Source organism: Gymnodraco acuticeps, unplaced genomic scaffold (assembly GCF_902827175.1).
Source record: "Gymnodraco acuticeps unplaced genomic scaffold, fGymAcu1.1, whole genome shotgun sequence".
Taxonomy (NCBI): Eukaryota; Metazoa; Chordata; class Actinopteri; order Perciformes; family Bathydraconidae; genus Gymnodraco; species Gymnodraco acuticeps.
The window spans coordinates 369,172-392,165 of NW_022991046.1; the positions used below are offsets into that span (position 1 = coordinate 369,172).

The 22,994-nt window shown below is 40.2% G+C and overlaps 1 protein-coding gene across 2 annotated transcripts in view; it reads right to left on the reverse strand.

Annotated features, from left to right (window-relative positions):
- slc41a1 (solute carrier family 41 member 1) overlaps positions 1-22,994 on the reverse strand; it is a 55,254-nt gene that overhangs the window by 19,433 nt on the left and 12,827 nt on the right. For both annotated transcript variants that reach the window (XM_034236576.1, XM_034236577.1), the window contains exons 3-6: positions 19,085-19,192; positions 5,390-5,461; positions 1,491-1,635; positions 126-272 (exon numbers count right to left, since the gene is read on the reverse strand). In XM_034236576.1, the coding sequence (XP_034092467.1) occupies positions 126-272; positions 1,491-1,635; positions 5,390-5,461; positions 19,085-19,192 (472 nt within the window). The remainder of the gene's footprint in view (positions 1-125; positions 273-1,490; positions 1,636-5,389; positions 5,462-19,084; positions 19,193-22,994) is intronic.

A 22,994-nucleotide genomic window follows, 5' to 3' on the forward strand; every position in this document is an offset into this window, starting at 1 on the left:
GTACTTCGCCGTCGTACATGTTTTTGACAGAGGGTGAATACGAAATGTTTCCCATGTATTATAAAACCCGTGAGTGTGTGTGTGTGTGTGTGTGTGCGTGCGTGCGTGCGTGCGTGCGTGTGTACCTAGCTCCTTGTACAGTCCCGTGGAGATGCCTGCCAGCAGCGACAGAGTGATCAGATCTCCCAGCGACGCAGCGATGGGCGTGGCCACGTTGTCGGGGTTTATGCCGACCTTCCTGGCCGCGATGATCACACCTATCATGATGAGCCCTGTGGGATTATGGGTCAGAAATTACACAACACGGAAGACACCTGAGAGACTGTCACACATGTCAGTATTTCATAGTCTATGTAAGTAAGTAAGTATGTAAGTAAAATGTATTTATAAAGCGCTTTTCCCAGGCTTAGTCACAAAGTGCTTAACAAAGCATTAAAACATTAATACATTGTGAAAAACACAATACAAAAGCACGTGATGTTCTGAGTAACCTTCCATCACCAGGGGGCTCATTGACTTCAAACAAGTGTGGTGAGCAAAAACACAGAGGAGAACATGTTGTCTTTAAGGGCGTAACAAGAGGGGTTTTTTCCCCAGAAAAAGGATTGGGATTCTCTTGTTTTCCACGAGGAAAGTTGGCAAAAACAAAACGGTGTGGAGGTTTTAGTGTTAAAGTGAGATGACCAGGACAACAACAGGGCAGGTGACCAGAAAGGAGGCTGAAGGCTTTAAGATATTTCAAAATGAAAAGACCTGTTTAAAGTAATGTTTTGTACTTACACTCCAGGAACAGGAACATTTCAGTTTCTAATACTAATCCACTCACTTATGGCTGTCTCGAAGAAGCGAGCATCTACTCAGCTAACGGACGCCGCTAATGTTTACATCTCGCGCTGTCAATGCTGCTTGTTAATAGGAAGATGGACTCCTGCGTATTGGTGGGTGTAGTTTGGTCGAAAGAAATAGTTCCTACATGAAACTGCTCTCAACAAGGTCTCTTTTTCATCATCATCCATAGTGATTAGATGTTGATGTTCCAGAGCCACCATAAAAGCATATTAAAGTATTTTAAAGAATGTTAACATAATCATTAATGAGGCCCTATTATGCTTTTTGAGGTTTTCCCAGTCCTGTAGTATCTTATATAGGAAACACCTCCAATTGTCTCCTTTGCTTACTTCCAGATCATAGTGACATCACTATGGATCACTCACGCTTCTATTGGCTAGGGCTCCAACACATTGTACGTGATAGGCCAACGTGATGGGACGTGATGATCTATAAGCAGTTGACCAATCACAACAGAGAGAGAAAAATAAAGAGCTTTTTGAACATTAAAGCAGGTAAACATGTCCCAGTAGAGACACTAAATACAAATACGAACCTTAAAATGAGCAACATATGTCCTCTTTAAACTGTTATTGAATGTTTGCAACTGATGGACTAAAGGATTTCTTGCACTTGTTAGATTGATAAATACGGCTAAGTACCTAGAATGAGCGAGGCGATGAAGGCGGTGGCCACGCTGGAGGCACACAGCAGCACGGCGTGGTCCAGCCTGAAGTGGCCCTCTGGGATCCAGCCGAAGATCACAGCCGCGATGGAGGCTAGGAAGCCCACCACTGTGGCCTGGACCTGAACACACACACACACACACACACACACACACACACACACACACACACACACACACACACACACACACACACACACACACACACACACACACACACACACACACACACACACACACACACACACACACACACACACACCAAGGAATCAAGATTCAAGGCTGTGATTGTCATTCGTCATAGCTACCTGTACTGACTTTAACTCATTCTCTTATGGTGCAAATCAATTGATATTAAGCAACCAGTCATGCCAACATTAATCACACTGTAATCTGAGTTTTTCAAATGTAACTGTATTGTAATATTATATTTGAACTGTACTATGAATTATTTTATTGACCTGTACTCAAATCATGTTTTATAACAGTTTGTGTGATAGAGATGATGCAATGTGTGTAGTGTTTTTGATTGTTACAGGATGTACCTACCTGGACTGCAGATGGAAATTAGCTATTAGCTCAAATCTGGCATAATTCATCTCTTCTCGTTACTGAGATTAATGTATTTGTATGCATGGTCCTTGTTGAAATAAATACATAATATAACAGCTACTGTGTAGTTATGTCGATGAAAATCTTAGGTCACAGGCTCCTCCAACAGTGAACACAATAAAACAGATCAAATAGTGCAAGTACATACAAATACAGTAGAATAGAAATAGTGCAATAAGAGTCTGTATACAAGTAATTGGAATATGATATATTAGAGGGATAATTTGTAAGTTGCAAACAGGTGAATGTTAATGTTCACCAACACCAACGGGGTCTCCATTACAGCCAACATGTAAACTCCAGATGTATGTTGGGCTATCTTGTTACAGTGGAGCAGCTTTTAGAAACGGACACACTGTACGAGCTCACCCAGCACTCATACACATGCTTTTATTAATAGATATTTGATAACACCTTATTCCATCACATACAGAGAGTTTTCTATCCATGGGGAAGACGATCCCTTACACTTATACCACTATTAAAATAGACAGAATCTCCATTTGTGGAGCAGCAGAGTGACCCAGTGCACCCTGGCCCTCTTTACAGGCGGTTGTGTCAGCACCGGTTTCAAGTGTTCCAGGAATTTTGGGATCACCAAACATTACATAACCACAACTTCAAATGGCAGACCCTATAGGAGAGGTCAGAGAAGAGGCCATGTTTTGGTAGAAGTCTGTTTATGGCAGGCTTGGGAAGTAGCAGGTTACATGTAACAGGATTACGTAATTAGGATACAATAAAAACTGTATTCCCTTACAGTTACATTAAAACAGACTACTGTAACTTCTCAAACAATGGTGGATCACTAGCAGGAGACAATGTTAGTAAGACAGCTAAGAAGAGCAGATAGTGTTTGTTGTAAAGGATCAGATGTTCTCTCTTCTCTGTGAGCTGTTCTGTTCTGTAGGATAATCAATTAAGTGTGAATCTAATCTTCTACTGCCTGAATCTGCTTCATGGTTTCCACTTTCTTTGCTTCATTTGTTCTGTTTTTAATTCAGCAGGTGAACCTATAAGTTCATAAAATAGTGTGTGTGATCTTAACTGTGTGTGTTCAACTCAAACGGAACATTTTCTGTCAGCTCAGATTTTATTTCTGCTTTTCTGTGCTCATGTGTTTCACTGTTGGTGTATAGGGAATACAGCCATTTCTTTTTTTGTATCCTGATTAGGTAATTTTGCCATATTAAGCAATAATTGTACATGTTCCTGGTCCACTTTGGCCCCTTAGGGTTGGTTAGTTTGTATTATTGTAATTTCCTTTCCTCTGGATGCACTTTTGTCACAGCAACATACTAATCCATGATCTTTATCATGCACAAAAACATTTAAAAACGAATTTCTGTCCATTTGTGTCAAAAATAATCAGGATTCTCTTGATGCCCTGACCTGAACCCAGTTTATCCGGTAACACTTTACGGTAAGGGTACATGAATCATCATGAATTCATGCATGACTTAATGCATGAAAAAGAATGAATGAATTCATGTAGTACTTCATAAACTATCAGTAATGTACAGGTATTAGTAGTATCTCATGCATGACTTAATGCAGGAACAATACCTTAATCAATGCATCAACTAAGGTATCTCAATCATCATGACTTCTGAGTTATTAATGATGTGTTCTTCATATAGATCTGCAGTTAAAGTGACAGGCCAAACAACTGACCGGTCACAGCAATTCCAAGTGTTGTAATCATTCAAAGTGTTGACCCCAACCCTGTTCAGTGTGTTGACCATTAATCATATGTTAGTTATCCGTGTAAACGATGGAACAGGTCACCACTTTATTTGAAGGGGCACAAACATGATGAAGCAATGACAAAGTCATGATTAGTTAATCATAATTACAACACTTTGAATTCAATAATTGCTGTGACTGGTCAGTTGTTTGGCCTGACACTTTAACTGCAGATCTATATGAAGAAGACATCATTAATAACTCAGAAGTCATGATGATTGAGATACCTTAGTTGATGCATTGATTAAGGTATTGTTCCTGCATTAAGTCATGCATGAGATACTACTAATACCTGTACATTACTGATAGTTCATGACGTACTACATGAAGGAATTCATGCTTTTTCATAGCCTTACCGTAAACTGTGTTACCCTATTACTGAACACACCAGTAACTCCAGTGTGACTGAACACTGGCTCTGATCATACAAAAAGTGAATTGTATGTATTGTCTGGTCCGACCACACCTTCAGGATTTTAAAGGTTACAGCTGTTCATCCCTCACAGGTTACACTTAATTGTCGGGAGAGGCTTATTATCTGCTGCTGTGAGCTGTTACTGTACATAACAGAGGATATAAACAACAGATTTACCAGAATTAAAGATCTGATTTCTCTATTTTGCTTTTGATCCTAGATTGTGAAGCACTTTGTATGAAGACCACATCCATAGTGCATTAGGAATGCTTCCATAGGCAATTATAATAGTGCTTTGAGATTACACAAGTGATTTTTGATGCACTAAATATGAAGCATCCAGATCTCTCAGGTCTTCAGGGACTGGTCAGCTTTCTGTCCCCAGAGTCAGAACTAAACATGGAGAAGCAGCGTTCAGTTATTATGCTCCAAATATCTGGAACATACTCCCAGAAACCTGCAGGTCCGCTGCAACTCTGACTACTTTTAAATCCAGGCTGAAGACTTTTCTTTTTGTCGCTGCTTTCAATTGAACTATTCATATCTTAGACTGCACTGTAACTTTTATCCATGTACTTTTTCTTTTAATGTTTAATTTATTAGCTTTTCTTTTTAATGACTGATTTTAAATGCCATTTTCTTAATGTCTTTCGTTTTTTGTAAAGCACTTTGAATTGCCTTGTGTTGAAAAGTGCTATATAAATAAACTTGCCTTGCCTTACACTAAATAAACATGATGTGACTTATAATGAAAAATCGATGTCTTATGATTTGCTTTTAACTAGTTATGAAGAAAAGGTGGACTGATGATACGGTGACTTATTACATTTTCTTTCATGTATTTATTAATTGTACATGGATACCTTTTTAAAGTAACCCTCCTAACCCTGACTCATACAACCTCACACAAAGGACAAACTAACCCTTCGAACTGAATGAAATGCTTGCATGGGAATTGAATCTCAGAGCAAATTCACGGTCGAATTGAAAGGCACGTAAACTCATTATCTGACTTCTCAGATTAACCCGATTTCTCCCGGTAACATGGTTAGTTTAGGGGATGTACGAGATGCTCCATGACACATGACAAGTGTTAAAGTTACCTGGATGAGAGCCAAGTTCCCCATTATCATCTCCCACATGTTCTTGGCGTTGTCCATCTGACCAATATTAGCCTGAAAGAGAGCAGAAAAACACACAATGTCAACACATTATTATCTGTGTGTGTGTGTGTGTGTGTGTGTGTATGTGTATGTGTGTGTGTGTGTGTGTGTGTGTGTGTGTGTGTGTGTGTGTGTGTGATAGATACAGTGTGTGTGTGTGTGTGTGTGTGTGTGTGTGTGTGTGTGTGTGTGTGTGTGTGTGTGTGTGTGTGTGTGTGTGTGTGTGTGTGTGTGTGTGTGTGTGTGTGTGTGTCTGTGTGCGTGTACAGTACATGCTGTTGCCTCTTGGTCCCGACAACACAATCAGATGCCAGTTCTCTAGACAAAGACACTCTGATCTGATCCCCCACCCTGTGGCCGACTCCATTTATCTCATCTCCACTTTATGGCACTCTCACACACACACTCACACACGCACACGCACACACACACACACACACGGTCTCAAGTAGGACAGTGTGTGTCCATAGCACTGAGCCTGATGCCCATCCACAGTGAGAGACGCTGACAGAGGATCTCCTCTTCCTTCCTCTCCTCTCACATTTACATATGCAGAGGGAAACATCTGGTGGCAGGAAAACACATACAGATGTGCAGGGAGAAGGTCATTTCCTCATATTCCAAAAAATGGAGGGAAAATTCATTATAGCAGTAGTGCTGTATGATCAGTCTCTGTTCATCTACCGGGATACAAACCGGAGGAGCGAGGCATGGAGGGAGGAGGCAGAGACAGTGGGTGAAACTGGTAGGTTTTCGCCTGTTTGGGGATTTTATATCCAGTTTACTTCGTTTTAACATTGCTATTGCTTTGTATGTCGGGGCAGGAGATGCATGTTGTCGGTTGTTGGTCGCGTTGCTCGCAAAAAATCCCCAAGCTTCAGACACGCCCACTGCCAAGCGTCAACGCACGCTGCTGTGTGGACGCTCCGTAAGTGTTACGGCCCGTACACACAGCAGCTTTTGGCGATTTGTCCACCGCTTCCAGCGCGTCTCCGCCCATTGACTTTGAATGGGGATGACGTCACTTTCCCTCGCTTGTCGCCGAACTGCATTGTGGGGGGGCGAGGCGAAGATTTCCAGGATTTCCAGGATGTTCAGGATTCCAAAGTTGAACAATGTTCAACTTTTGAGGCTGAGCTGGAAGCGACAGCCAATCAGATCCGTTTATGCAAATCTGACAGTTCAAGCGCTAGCCAATCAAACCGCGTGCAAGCTGGGAGAACCAGACCCGCAGTTCATTTCTATATTCCACAAAAATGGAGGAGAACTTAGTTATTGCGGTAGCAAATCACCCGGTTCTTTATGACCAGTCCCTATTTACTTACCGGGATACAAACCGGAGGAACCAGGCATGGAGGGAGGTGGCAGAGGCAGTGGGTGAAACTGGTAGGTTTTCGCTTGTTTGGGGATTTTATATCCAGTTTACTTCGTTGCTAGTTTACTTCGTTGCTAGCAAGCATAGACAGTATCATTAGCCAGCATGGAATGTAGCATAAAATAGCACCATAAACATTAATCTCATAAATGTTCAAAATGTTAAAAAAATAAATGTTCATCATAGCCCTTCCTATTTGACAATAGTGTAGAAGAACCGGGTTTTTTTTGCTTTGTATGTCGGGGGCGGGATATTCATGTGATATTCATGTGATTGGTTGTTGGTCGCGAAATCCCCAAGCTGTCAGACACGCCCAGCTCCAGGATTTTCAAGATTTGGTCAAAGCTGCTGTGTGGACACACCGTTAGACATTAGAATTGACTATTCTTGTCCGTCACATACTCTTTTGTCTGTCACATAAATGGCGCAAGTTGCGCAACTGATGTGGTATTGCGCTAAACGGAAATTATTTTGAACGGACACTTTGACCGGAGAGATTTAGATTTGCCGGTCTTCAGCATATTTTACCGGTCGTAGTCCGGTAATTACCGACTAACGGGAACTCTGATGTGGGGACTCGCCTCCCTTATGGGGACAAAATGGAGGTCCCCATAAGGGGAATCATTCATTTTAGGGTGAAGACATGGTTAGGTTTAGGTTTAGGATTAGGGTAAGGTTAAGGGTAAGGTTAAGGGTAAGGGTTAGGGTTAGGGTTAGGCATGTGTTGGTTATGGTTAAGGTTAGGATAAGTCTCCAGGAAATGCATGTAAATCAATGTAATGTCCCCGGAAGTGATGTATACATGGTATGTGTGTGTGTGTGTGTGTGTGTGTGTGTGTGTGTGTGTGTGTGTGTGTGTGTGTGTGTGTGTGTGTGTGTGTGTGTGTGTGTGCGTGTGGGGGATCATCACAGAGATGTCGCAGGGTGTATGCTGTAAAAAAGTGATTCACAGATTTTATGAAAATAAACGAGAGGCTAAAAAACACTTCCATTCAAAAGCATCACAATGTTTTTCAGTTGAATAATACAAAAAAACAATTCAACTGAAAGCTGTTGTTTACGAGGTCGGATCAAGCATGAATGGAGTGAGACTTCAAATACACAGAACGAGGGTAAATCAGGATTATGAAGTGGTGGTAATCCCTGATTATAGTGTGGAAGCATTTGCAATGGAGCTACTGCTAAACTCTAGTAATCTCCCAAATATTATTACTATCCAAATAAGTACAAAATCTAACATAATAGACACATTTTCTTTTAAAGGAACACATAAATAAACTATAAACGACTAGATTAGATGAAACATAAAAGGTAAATCATGCTTTTATGCTAAAGGAACATGACAAAGTTACAATTCACAAAAACCTATATAACACTGTACAGGAAAGGGAACACCCAACAAGCTGAATAGAGCCTCTGTAAGGCTTGAATTTAAAACGTTTAATTACTAAACATTAGGAGAATAATGTTAAAAGCCTGACTGAATACAAGATAGAATGTGGTTAAAAAGACCAAAGGAGAATAAAGGAATCAGGGTCATGTGATTTGAAGACTCTTACAGACAGCCAATGCGGGAGATTACATAATGTTTTCACTAATAAGCGCATTAGGGAATTTACAGTGGTCTTAATCTGCTCATAATTAGCGACGGCATGGAAAGAGACGAGGTCCTGCTGGGGCCGGCCAGCCAGGGCTGACAGTAATGTCTCAGGACAGAGTCACGAAGCTCGGCAAACAGGGCTGAAAACAGTTTGTAAAAATGGCTAAAAATGAAGTTGAAATCCCATTTCTTTCAAAGACAAGTTACGGAAAAAATGTAATTCAAATCTTAATAGAACGGCGGCTACTTCTTAGTTTGACTGTAAACAATGTAACTTGTACTGTTATCTGAATGCTACCACACTACTTCCTACATCTTATTTTGTTATAATCCTGCAACTTGAATGTGGACTTTTGTAATTTGTAATTGTGTATTCATGTTATTGTGGTTGCTTTTCAAAAGAAACACACACACTGCGGATTTAATATCAAAGCCAGGAAACGACAAACATTTACAATTGATTTAATCAGCTCGGAAACATTGGTGAAATCTGATTCACTTTTACTGCACTATGAATGAACATGGAAAGTTAAACAACCACCAAAAAAACACCTTTTTTTACAGGAAGTGGTAATTGTAACAGAATATACATTTTTGAAGTAACCCTCCAAACCCTGTACTTGTCATGTCCAAGAAACTTATAGTGAAAGTGTATTCTTTATGTTAGTTTTGTCATGTCCCTTTGTCCTGTGCTTTATGTTTATTCCCTTCATTAATTCTCCCTCTCATTTCAGACCTCCACGCTCCCCGCCCCCTTCTGTCTCCTGCTTCCTTGATTGTTTTCCCCGCCCTGATTGTTTCCACCTGTGTCCCCTTTACCTGTGTATATATTGTGTTAGCTCCCTCCTGTTCATTGTCAGTTCGTTGTCTCTCTATGACCTACGTTCCTGCTTACCTCACGGACTTCTCACGGATCTATGTTATTGATCACTGTTCTAGTTTTCCTCGAAAGAGTGTTTTTGTTTTCCTTGTTTTCATTACTGTGCAAATCCCAGTAAAGTCTTTATTTTGAAACACTATCCGAGTCTGAGTTTGAGTCGTGCAATTGAGTTCATGCCTCAGAGTTCACTCCTTGACAGTACTTGAGTTAAATGTCTATAAAACAAAACGTATAGCAACAGGCATGCTAATTGACATGATGACTTATCAATGACATATTATTGGTTTTAAAGGGTAAATGTGGACAATGCCAACTTGCTTATAATCATGCAACAATACGACCGGGACAACAAATATAATGTTGGTTGTATTTCTGCTACTCAATATAGTTGATACCAAAAGGATTTGGAAATTCGGTAGCACATTTTTTGTAGCTTTCAGCTATATTGATAAGCACTCTATAGAGGGAAAACATGATAAGGCATTCAAAAACTGTCCCACTAACAGAGGTGATGGGAAGTGACTTTTTACTACATTTACTCAAGGACTGTACTAAAGTACAATTTGGAGGTACTTGCACTTTACTTGAGTAGTTCCATGTTATTCTACTTTGTACTTCTACTCCACTACATGTATTTAATACCTTTAGTTACTTCACAGATGTGGATGAATGATGTGAAATATAATCAAGTGTTAAATCAGACTTTAGTTCCACCTGGAGTAAATCCACAAGTACCCTGCAGTCTACAAAGTCATTCAAACTAGCTGCACCTTTACCAGCTTTGAGAACACTTTCATGATCAATCATTATAAAACATATCATATATATTATTCTGAAATGGACCAATCTGCACAACGACTACTTTTACTGTCGCTACTTTCACTATATTTTGATGATAATACTTTTCTACTTTTACTTGAGGAACATTTTGAATGCAGGACTTTTACTTTAACAGAGTATTCCTACACTCTGGTACTTCTAGTGATGGCAAAATGAAGCTTTGAATGAAGCGTCGAACCACTTGGACAATAGACCTATCGCTAAACCACGCCCCAAATAGAATTTGTCCAATCATATCACAGCAAAAATCCCTCCTGGCAGAAAACTCGGACATCACCAGAAAAGCCGTTTGTGGGGCGCATCAAACCAAAACCAGACGTCTGTGATCGAAACCACTGTGAAGAGTTCAGTTTCTATGTTTATTATCTAGCTAATATCTGATGGTGAAACGCTGTGCGTGGGGTACCTGTAATTCGGACACCAGGTACCCTAAAAGACTGGATGGAGGAGTATATTTCGTACCTTTTCCGAAGCCCAAAAGAAAACTCAACAAATGCAAGCGGTGGATTATGCTTTGTCGTCAACCACATACACAACTGAATGTGAAGACAATTACCAAGGACACTTATTATTGCTCAAAGGTAAGGTCAATTCATAAAGACATAATATTTGACGGCATGTATTAGAAACGTAGACCAAACTATTAGTTTGCTAACGATTGACTTTGACTGCCAACTAGCTAGCGTATATCCAGCCCAGCTAGCTAACGTTAGCTGCCAACTTGTTAGCCAGCTAACTAGCTACAGTGTTATCAACATCAACGTTTGCTGTCTGACTTTTCGTCCTCGCTAGTTAGCTGGTGTTTTTAGCTAACTGTCTTTTCACCTCAAAGCACTTCAGAGATGGGAAGCCAACTCTGGAATATCCAGATCCCATCCGGGCTCTCGTGTGTGCTGCTCCGAAAAGACACAGACCCTCAACCAAAAAAAGGTAACGTAACAGTCAGCCAGGTGCATAACAGTGAAAATGATGACCAACAAGGACAGTTATAGTTATAGATTTAATGTAGTGACCACCACTGCTAACATTGACTTGAACTCCCCCCGCGGCCATTGTCAACAGTCATTCACGGTCGGCTTTGTTTGTCCGAGTTTTCAAAGGGGGCGTGGCTTAGCGATAGGTCTATTGTGTCGGAAATAGGTTCATTTCTCGAAGCTTCAGTTACAGCGACCTCTCCTGGCGAAGTGCAAGGCTGCAGTGGGTTTAACGTATCTTTGCCTTGAAAAATATTCGATGCACACACACACTAAGACTGAATATCATGTTCTATTTGCAATTAAAGATTGATAATTGTGTGTATTGGGTTATTGAGAAGAGACTAGAGAGTGCTAGACATGTTTTTGGGTGGAGAGGGCCTTTTATCAGTTATTAAAGTTGAAAAGCAATGATTAAAATACTTCCATTCCGGGATTTGAACCAGCTGCGCGGAGGACATCGCCGCATTCGGGCCGCCGGCTCTACCCATGGGCTATCTATTCCTTAAAATATTGAACTGTTTTTATATTACTGATAATAGTCTTTTTGTTCACAACTTCTCCACATTTCGAAGTGTTTCCCGAGCCAGAACGACCTATCTTTCTTCCTGGCTTGCTCTATAATGATATCAAATGCAATACCAACAACAACTCAACAGCAACAACGCAAACTACGACAACAACCCACACATTGTGCATTGTTTAGAGCGGTCATAAAGTGTTGAAGCACTCAAGTTTGAAACTGTTTCAACCTGTCACCTGTCAGAATCGAGACGAGGCAGTGCATTGAATCGCGTGAATGGACCGCGAACCAGTCAAGTGATTCATTCAGGAAATGAAGCAGTTGCTGCTTCGGACGTCACATGTCACGTGATTTGAAGCAGTTGCTGCTTCGGACGTCATATGTCACGTGATTTGAAGCAAGCTTCCAAGCACTGCTTCTATGGAATAGGAAGTCCAGGGTTGAAGCTCCGTTCGAAGCTTCAGTGTCAAACTGCCATCACTAGGTACTTCTACTTTTACTCAAGTACAAGATCTGGGTACTTCTACTTTTACTCAAGTTCAAGATCTGAGTACTTCTACTTTTACTCAAGTACAAGATCTGAGTACTTCTACTTTTACTCAAGTACAAGATCTGAGTACTTCTACTTTTACTCAGGTACAAGATCTGAGTACTTCTACTTTTACTCAAGTTCAAGATCTGAGTACTTCTACTTTTACTCAGGTACAAGATCCGAGTACTTCTACTTTTACTCAAGTACAAGATCTGGGTACTTCTACTTTTACTCAAGTACAAGATCTGAGTACTTCTACTTTTACTCAAGTACAAGATCTGAGTACTTCTACTTTTACTCAGGTACAAGATCTGAGTACTTCTACTTTTACTCAAGTTCAAGATCTGAGTACTTCTACTTTTACTCAGGTACAAGATCCGAGTACTTCTACTTTTACTCAGGTACAAGATCTGAGTACTTCTACTTTTACTCAAGTTCAAGATCCGAGTACTTCTACTTTTACTCAGGTACAAGATCTGAGTACTTCTACTTTTACTCAGGTACAAGATCTGAGTACTTCTACTTTTACTCAGGTACAAGATCTGAGTACTTCTACTTTTACTCAAGTACAAGATCTGGGTACTTCTACTTTTACTCAAGTACAAGATCTGAGTACTTCTACTTTTACTCAAGTACAAGATCTGAGTACTTCTACTTTTACTCAGGTACAATATCTGAGTACTTCTACTTTTACTCAGGTACAAGATCTGAGTACTTCTACTTTTACTCAGGTACAAGATCCGAGTACTTCTACTTTTACTCAGGTACAAGATCCGAGTACTTCTACTTTTACTCAGGTACAAGATCTGAGTACTTCTACTTTTACTCAGGTACAAGATCTGAGTACTTCTACTTTTACTCAGGTACAAGATCTGAGTACTTCTACTTTTACTCAAGTTTAAGATCTGAGTACTTCTACTTTTACTCAAGTTCAAGATCTGAGTACTTCTACTTTTACTCAGGTACAAGATCCGAGTACTTCTACTTTTACTCAGGTACAAGATCTGAGTACTTCTACTTTTACTCAGGTACAAGATCTGAGTACTTCTACTTTTACTCAAGTTCAAGATCCGAGTACTTCTACTTTTACTCAGGTACAAGATCCGAGTACTTCTACTTTTATTCAAGTTCAAGATCCGAGTACTTCTACTTTTACTCAAGTACAAGATCCGAGTACTTCTACTTTTACTCAGGTACAAGATCCGAGTACTTCTACTTTTACTCAGGTACAAGATCTGAGTACTTCTACTTTTACTCAGGTACAAGATCCGAGTACTTCTACTTTTACTCAAGTACAAGATCCGAGTACTTCTACTTTTACTCAGGTACAAGATCCGAGTACTTCTACTTTTACTCAGGTACAAGATCCGAGTACTTCTACTTTTACTCAGGTACAAGATCCGAGTACTTCTACTTTTACTCAAGTTCAAGATCTGAGTACTTCTACTTTTACTCAAGTTCAAGATCTGAGTACTTCTACTTTTACTCAGGTACAAGATCCGAGTACTTCTACTTTTACTCAAGTACAAGATCCGAGTACTTCTACTTTTACTCAGGTACAAGATCTGAGTACTTCTACTTTTACTCAAGTACAAGATCCGAGTACTTCTACTTTTACTCAGGTACAAGATCTGAGTACTTCTACTTTTACTCAAGTACAAGATCCGAGTACTTCTACTTTTACTCAGGTACAAGATCCGAGTACTTCTACTTTTACTCAGGTACAAGATCTGAGTACTTCTACTTTTACTCAGGTACAAGATCCGAGTACTTCTACTTTTACTCAGGTACAAGATCCGAGTACTTCTACTTTTACTCAAGTTCAAGATCTGAGTACTTCTACTTTTACTCAAGTTCAAGATCTGAGTACTTCTACTTTTACTCAGGTACAAGATCCGAGTACTTCTACTTTTACTCAGGTACAAGATCTGCGTACTTCTACTTTTACTCAGGTACAAGATCCGAGTACTTCTACTTTTACTCAGGTACAAGATCTGAGTACTTCTACTTTTACTCAGGTACAAGATCTGAGTACTTCTACTTTTACTCAGGTACAAGATCTGAGTACTTCTACTTTTACTCAAGTACAAGATCTGGGTACTTCTACTTTTACTCAAGTACAAGATCTGAGTACTTCTACTTTTACTCAAGTACAAGATCTGAGTACTTCTACTTTTACTCAGGTACAATATCTGAGTACTTCTACTTTTACTCAGGTACAAGATCTGAGTACTTCTACTTTTACTCAAGTTCAAGATCTGAGTACTTCTACTTTTACTCAGGTACAAGATCTGAGTACTTCTACTTTTACTCAGGTACAAGATCTGAGTACTTCTACTTTTACTCAAGTTCAAGATCTGAGTACTTCTACTTTTACTCAGGTACAAGATCCGAGTACTTCTACTTTTACTCAGGTACAAGATCTGAGTACTTCTACTTTTACTCAGGTACAAGATCTGAGTACTTCTACTTTTACTCAAGTTCAAGATCTGAGTACTTCTACTTTTACTCAAGTTCAAGATCTGAGTACTTCTACTTTTACTCAGGTACAAGATCTGAGTACTTCTACTTTTACTCAGGTACAAGATCCGAGTACTTCTACTTTTACTCAGGTACAAGATCTGAGTACTTCTACTTTTACTCAGGTACAAGATCTGAGTACTTCTACTTTTACTCAAGTTTAAGATCTGAGTACTTCTACTTTTACTCAAGTTCAAGATCTGAGTACTTCTACTTTTACTCAGGTACAAGATCCGAGTACTTCTACTTTTACTCAGGTACAAGATCTGAGTACTTCTACTTTTACTCAGGTACAAGATCTGAGTACTTTTACTTTTACTCAAGTTCAAGATCCGAGTACTTCTACTTTTACTCAGGTACAAGATCCGAGTACTTCTACTTTTATTCAAGTTCAAGATCCGAGTACTTCTACTTTTACTCAAGTACAAGATCCGAGTACTTCTACTTTTACTCAGGTACAAGATCCGAGTACTTCTACTTTTACTCAGGTACAAGATCTGAGTACTTCTACTTTTACTCAGGTACAAGATCCGAGTACTTCTACTTTTACTCAAGTACAAGATCCGAGTACTTCTACTTTTACTCAGGTACAAGATCCGAGTACTTCTACTTTTACTCAGGTACAAGATCCGAGTACTTCTACTTTTACTCAGGTACAAGATCCGAGTACTTCTACTTTTACTCAAGTTCAAGATCTGAGTACTTCTACTTTTACTCAAGTTCAAGATCTGAGTACTTCTACTTTTACTCAGGTACAAGATCCGAGTACTTCTACTTTTACTCAAGTACAAGATCCGAGTACTTCTACTTTTACTCAGGTACAAGATCTGAGTACTTCTACTTTTACTCAAGTACAAGATCCGAGTACTTCTACTTTTACTCAAGTTCAAGATCCGAGTACTTCTACTTTTACTCAGGTACAAGATCCGAGTACTTCTACTTTTACTCAGGTACAAGATCTGAGTACTTCTACTTTTACTCAGGTACAAGATCTGAGTACTTCTACTTTTACTCAAGTACAAGATCCGAGTACTTCTACTTTTACTCAGGTACAAGATCCGAGTACTTCTACTTTTACTCAGGTACAAGATCTGAGTACTTCTACTTTTACTCAGGTACAAGATCCGAGTACTTCTACTTTTACTCAGGTACAAGATCCGAGTACTTCTACTTTTACTCAAGTTCAAGATCTGAGTACTTCTACTTTTACTCAAGTTCAAGATCTGAGTACTTCTACTTTTACTCAGGTACAAGATCCGAGTACTTCTACTTTTACTCAGGTACAAGATCTGCGTACTTCTACTTTTACTCAGGTACAAGATCCGAGTACTTCTACTTTTACTCAGGTACAAGATCCGAGTACTTCTACTTTTACTCAGGTACAAGATCTGAGTACTTCTACTTTTACTCAGGTACAAGATCTGAGTACTTCTACTTTTACTCAGGTACAAGATCTGAGTACTTCTACTTTTACTCAGGTACAAGATCTGAGTACTTCTACTTTTACTCAAGTACAAGATCCGAGTACTTCTACTTTTACTCAGGTACAAGATCCGAGTACTTCTACTTTTACTCAGGTACAAGATCCGAGTACTTCTACTTTTACTCAGGTACAAGATCCGAGTACTTCTACTTTTACTCAAGTTCAAGATCTGAGTACTTCTACTTTTACTCAAGTTCAAGATCTGAGTACTTCTACTTTTACTCAGGTACAAGATCCGAGTACTTCTACTTTTACTCAAGTACAAGATCCGAGTACTTCTACTTTTACTCAGGTACAAGATCTGAGTACTTCTACTTTTACTCAAGTACAAGATCCGAGTACTTCTACTTTTACTCAAGTTCAAGATCCGAGTACTTCTACTTTTACTCAGGTACAAGATCCGAGTACTTCTACTTTTACTCAAGTACAAGATCTGAGTACTTCTACTTTTACTCAGGTACAAGATCCGAGTACTTCTACTTTTACTCAGGTACAAGATCCGAGTACTTCTACTTTTACTCAGGTACAAGATCCGAGTACTTCTACTTTTACTCAGGTACAAGATCCGAGTACTTCTACTTTTACTCAAGTACAAGATCCGAGTACTTCTACTTTTACTCAGGTACAAGATCCGAGTACTTCTACTTTTACTCAGGTACAAGATCCGAATACTTCTACTTTTACTCAGGTACAAGATCCGAGTACTTCTACTTTTACTCAGGTACAAGATCCGAATACTTCTACTTTTACTCAGGTACAAGATCCGAATACTTCTACTTTTACTCAGGTACAAGATCCGAGTACTTCTACTTTTACTCAAGTACAAGATCCGAGTACTTCTACTTTTACTCAGGTACAAGATCCGAATACTTCTACTTTTACTCAGGTACAAGATCCGAATACTTCTACTTTTACTCAGGTACAAGATCCGAGTACTTCTACTTTTACTCAGGTACAAGATCCGAATACTTCTACTTTTACTCAGGTACAAGATCCGAATACTTCTACTTTTACTCAGGTACAAGATCCGAGTACTTCTACTTTTACTCAAGTACAAGATCCGAGTACTTCTACTTTTACTCAGGTACAAGATTCGAATACTTCTACTTTTACTCAGGTACAAGATCCGAGTACTTCTACTTTTACTCAGGTACAAGATCCGAGTACTTCTACTTTTACTCAGGTACAAGATCCGAATACTTCTACTTTTACTCAGGTACAAGATCCGAATACTTCTACTTTTACTCAGGTACAAGATCCGAGTACTTCTACTTTTACTCAAGTACAAGATCCGAGTACTTCTACTTTTACTCAGGTACAAGATCCGAATACTTCTACTTTTACTCAGGTACAAGATCCGAATACTTCTACTTTTACTCAGGTACAAGATCCGAATACTTCTACTTTTACTCAGGTACAAGATCCGAATACTTCTACTTTTACTCAGGTACAAGATCCGAGTACTTCTACTTTTACTCAGGTACAAGATCCGAGTACTTCTACCACCTCTGCACACTAATTTGAAGTCTTGTTATTGTGTCTGACTCTCCGTGCCGCTGTTAGCAATGCTAATCATCCCCGTCACCAGTGGAAAGAATGTGAGGATTGGTGAGGCTAATTCCTTTTTGCCTCCACAACTGTAGAGAGTGCTGCTAACCTCTGATGGACGCTGCTGGGTCAATGACCCGTCAGCTAACAATGGAGCGTGTCAGTGGAGCCTCAGACAATAGACGTAGCGTTAGCATCAAACCCTGTGGCCTGAGCAAAGAAGCATGTAACTCAAATGCTAGTTACAATCTGTCTATAAAACACCACAGAATACTGCAGAAACACACATATTGGGATTATATCTCTGTACTGTGCATGACATGTTCTAATAACGTCATACTGTGAATCTTTGCACATTACTTGGACAATGGTTTTATTTTTGTTTAAATGTAAATAAAAACCATGATGCCTTCCTAGACCGTCAGTGTCTCAAATCAACTACAGAAAACGTCTGCCAGAATGAAAGTCACAAAGCTACTGTACATTTTATTTTATTTAATATGCCATTCGTGCACACATGTAAATCATATCCTACGTTTATATTGTGTTAGCTGTAATTTAGCACTTCAATAGTGTTTTATTTGTCAGATCATTTACAGATTTGTTCAACTTCAACTATTTTTTTAGTTTAGTTTTAATTTCTATTTAGAGACGTTTATATTGTATATTTGTATTATCTAATGATGTGCAATACTTTGTTTTACATGTTGCTGCAACGAAAATGTTTCCCATTTTGCGACCAATAAAGTATATCTTATCTTATATTTTCCTATTTGAATTACTAGTTCAGATCGATACAAACAATATATATATATATTGGTTTAATGATTTCTTGCTACTCAGCGGATGTTACAGATGAACAACACATTCAGATAAAAACTGTGTTGATGTTTTGCAAGGCCATTGAAAAGGTCAAACCAAATAAAGGGACAGGAATGTTGCTATTAGTTTGTCCGAAACTCAGGTCAACTTTAACAGTATGACCTTCCACCCAAAGACAATGAGCTTTGAAGGGTCAAACAAAGGGGAAGGGGTCAACGAGAGACAGGTACAACACATTCCCAAATGCTTACATTGGACAATAAGACCAGGACAAGAGTGCAAAAACATGCCTAGGCATAGCTAATGATTTGTTATATTGTATAGAAAAATGTACATGGTCAATCAGATTTTCACTCGAGGCTTAACATGGTCAAAATAAGGAACATTTTGGGGGGGGGGGAATAAGTCAAGTTGACAGTCACTAACCGCTACTTTGAAGATTGAATAAAATACCCCTCTTTTCTTTGGAAAATGACATTCAAATGGGAAAGAGTGGTCAACAGTCATTAACCGCTCATTGTAACTCCCAATTTCTCACCGCTGTTGAAAGTCTGGAGGCCAGCGTCATCTCCAGGTTTCCTTTGAGTCCCAGCAGTGCAGGAACCAGGATGAACACCTCGTTCACCTCCTTGAACACCGTCCAGTGCTGCAACGGCCAAAAAGTCATATGAGTAACAAGACATCAACATAAAGAACACACTGCCATATTAAAACAGGACCTATCAGATTTACAACGGTACACTGTCACCTAGAAAGGAATCCTATTTGGGATGTGACCTTGTTTTGAACCCTCCTGTTGTCTTTGGGTCAAATCCGATCGATCTACTACTTTCATCAATCATAACTTTTAGTTTTTCATTCGATTGCATTAAGGCTTTATGATATCCTTCACAGGAGACATTTGAACATATACAATTGCTGATCACCACTTTCATTGCATTTTGGATCATTTAGTCAACTTTGTAACACCATGGTGTTCCCGGTGATATGACCGCCATAAAGAAAAGGAATTAGTAACCATTCGGATCAGATAAAACACACACACACACACACACACACACACACACTCTAGATGTGTTTCCCCCCCTTATGTGCCCATCCCCCCAATGTGAATCACACCTGGCACTCACAAACACACACACACACACACACACACACAGAACAATTTGACACATTTCCCACTCTTATGTGCCCCTCCCCCACATGGATCACACCTGGCACACGCAATACATGTTCAGTGTCTATTCTTTGTATATTTATTGCAGTTCTTCATGTATACCAGTAGTCTGATACAATATGTACAGTTTGAAAGGGTGTTAAATGAAATGTGGTGATGATGAATGGTTTTTGTGTTCATGTAATAGCAGTTAAAACACTAAAATGTGTATTTGAGATATTTTCCTCGCACTTTTCTGAAAGAAGACGTGTTTTAGAAGCAAAATAGCCTAAACCTTGCCTTGTATTGTCTCTCCTAAAACACATACTAACGTTTCTGTCAATGCACATGGTTGATCTTCACAATATCTTGGCAGCATGGCATTCCCTCTGCAAACTAAAACGTGAATGAGTTTGAGCAGTTTGGCGGGGAGGACCCTTAGTGATGCTACCAGTGAGTGTTGCACTTTTATCGCCATGTTGTACTTTTATCGCCATGTGCAGATCGTCCTTCTCTCTCAGCTACTGGCTGTCAGATTGATGGTGACGAGCTCAATCAGACACAGTGTGAGAGCAAGAATCTTCCAGTTGGCATTCAATAATAAAAGGAAAGAGGGCAAAGCTCTTTCTTACAAAAGTCGTAGTTTGTTGTCGAGATATTGTTATGAAAGTGGGAGCGAATAAGACGATATGTGGAAATGAGTGCTTTAGATCTGACCCTCGGTAACCCCTGAGTGTCTGGGCTTGTCACTGTAGTAAAGGTTCTCCCTCTGCTGTGCCTCCATTAGAGTTTAAGCAGTGAGAGCAGGTTGAGGCCCTACTGTGGTCAGATTTAAGCTTTTGCCGAAGACGAGGCCATTGATCTATCCTCAGTAAAAGTGCTTATCTATGGGTACAATCCCAAAGGCTCCCAGCACTTACAGTCCATTCTGCCCAGATCTGATCAATACTCGCCGAGGCTAACTCAGAAAGAGAACAGAGACGGGGAGAAGAAAGACGAGGAGAGGGAAATAGAGGAGTAGCCGACATCAAGGCTACATACAAACACAGTTGGCTACATTTCTGTTTTACTACGCTGCTCCCACTGTGCATCCAGCTGTACGGGACAGATACGGGGGTGTCAGTGGGTGTGGCAGAACAACTCAAAGAAAGACTGTGGGTTAAACTCCCTCAAACTTAAAAAAGTTAAATAATAATGAAAACAAGCTGTTTTCACTTGGAATAAGTACAAACATCTGCCAATACAACAAGTGAAAATGTGCTTGGTAAGATTCCTTGAAGATGGGATATCTAGATAAATCAGATTTTGTTGTTGAAAACATATTTTGAACTATATTTGACCAGAATCAGGAAATATTGTGTTACAAAATAAGCTGCAAATGCTCAAAAGTGTTCTGTTTTCTGATGTCAGTTGGTGATTTTCCAATAAATATGTAAAACAATATGTGTTTCATCTGAGATACAACTCAAAATAAGATTATTTTACTTAAAGGGCCCATGTCATGCTTTTCCGGTTATGACCCGTCCTCCTGTGTTATGTAGCTTTTTGCATGTAAACGGTCTGCAGAGTCACACACCCTCAAAGTACACCCTGTAGCGAGTAAAACTCTAACACAGAGAAGACCTGTCTGTGCTGCCCCAGAACGCCTCGTTGGAGATTTCTCTTTTTCTTCCTGGGTATGGTGACGTGCCCATACCCAAATGGTCCCATTGGTCCAAATGGACCAATCCGTGGAGCTCCTCACACACACACTCTCTGCAGCGAAACTGTGACGCGCTGGGTGCAGGTGCTAGTGGAGCCTCGCAGATGGGGGTGCTGCAGCCCCCTCAGCACCCTTCCCGCGTCCATTCGCGATGTCTCGCTGACCCCACGCAGCAAGCGGGAAATGAACCCAACTCACACTGTCCGCTCCTCGCAGCAGCGAGCCGCGCAACGTCCCGCCAACACGGCCCCCAGACCCCACGCAGCATTCTCATCTGTTTCTCATTACTGGTGTCATTTCCTGGTTGCTAACAAACGCCATTGTAAAACATAATCACTGATGTCCCGCTGTAACGGTGGTGGACTCATCAGAACAGAGTGGGCGAGCTGACCAATCAGAGCACCGTGGGCTCACAGGGAGGGGGGGCAGGAGCTCCAACAAGCCGTTTAGGACAGAGAGTGAATACACATACTATACAGAGATGCTGTGAGAAACCAATGTGAGTTTGGAACATTGAACAATGGAAATCTATTCTAGTAGACCTCAACAATGGAATTATGATCAGTAGAAATGGCCATGTCATGGGACCTTTAACAAGATGATGCATTGTCTAAAAACAACACCCGATATCTCACTGCACTGAAATTATTATGTCTTATAGCAAGTGTAAAGACATATTCTGACTAGATATTAGACAAATATACTGGGGAAGATTTTGAGTTTTTGCAGCGCAGTCTTTCCTCTCGCTGTCACCAAGCCAAGCAGAACTCCTTTCCAACAGCAAGTCCCTTTAGCTTGGCGCACTGCCTTCTGCCAACCCTTGCTAGCTCCTCCGAGAGCAACCCCTCTCTTATTTCACAGCCGCATGTTTTCAAGCTTGTCCCCCTCTCTCTGTACTTCTGTCTCAATCCCCTTATCCCCCTCTTTACCTCCCCTGTGGTGATATATGTTGTTGTCTCCATGGAACGCTGGCTCGAAGCCAAGCGAGCCCCCCGGTTCTAAGAACTCTACTGGACAGCCCCAGAACCTCTGTGTACAGACCTATAGGAGCTCTGGTATGCAAACCTCACAAGGGGTCGCGTTGCCCAGTTGAGTCACATGCCCCCCCGATTTTATCTGCGACCACTGTACTCTCTGTACTCTGAGCAGGAGGCTGAACATCGCAAGCAATATCAATGCAACACCGACAGCGTCACATAAACTACATCAGGTGGTGTCTGTTTCCATGAGGGTATACAGGTCGTATGCAAACACACACCATGAAGGGTAAAATTAACATTGCTGTGGCTACAAATATAGGGCACACTGGAGTCGAACCTGCAGGTTTAATGTCAGCAATGCAGCAAGAAGCCAATGGCAAAAAAAGAGTTCTTGAATTCTTAACGAAAACTTTGTCAACATCCATTTTCAAACCCTCCCAATATTTGTGCACTCTTACGCTAATCTGTTCCCCAACACATACATTATTTCCTACAACTTTACCAATTATGACCCTCCAAAGTGTAATAAATGCAAAGCACTGAGCATGTTGAACACATTAACCTCCATTAACTTCACTTCGTCAAGACTTTTCTTGTTTGTTGAATCTTT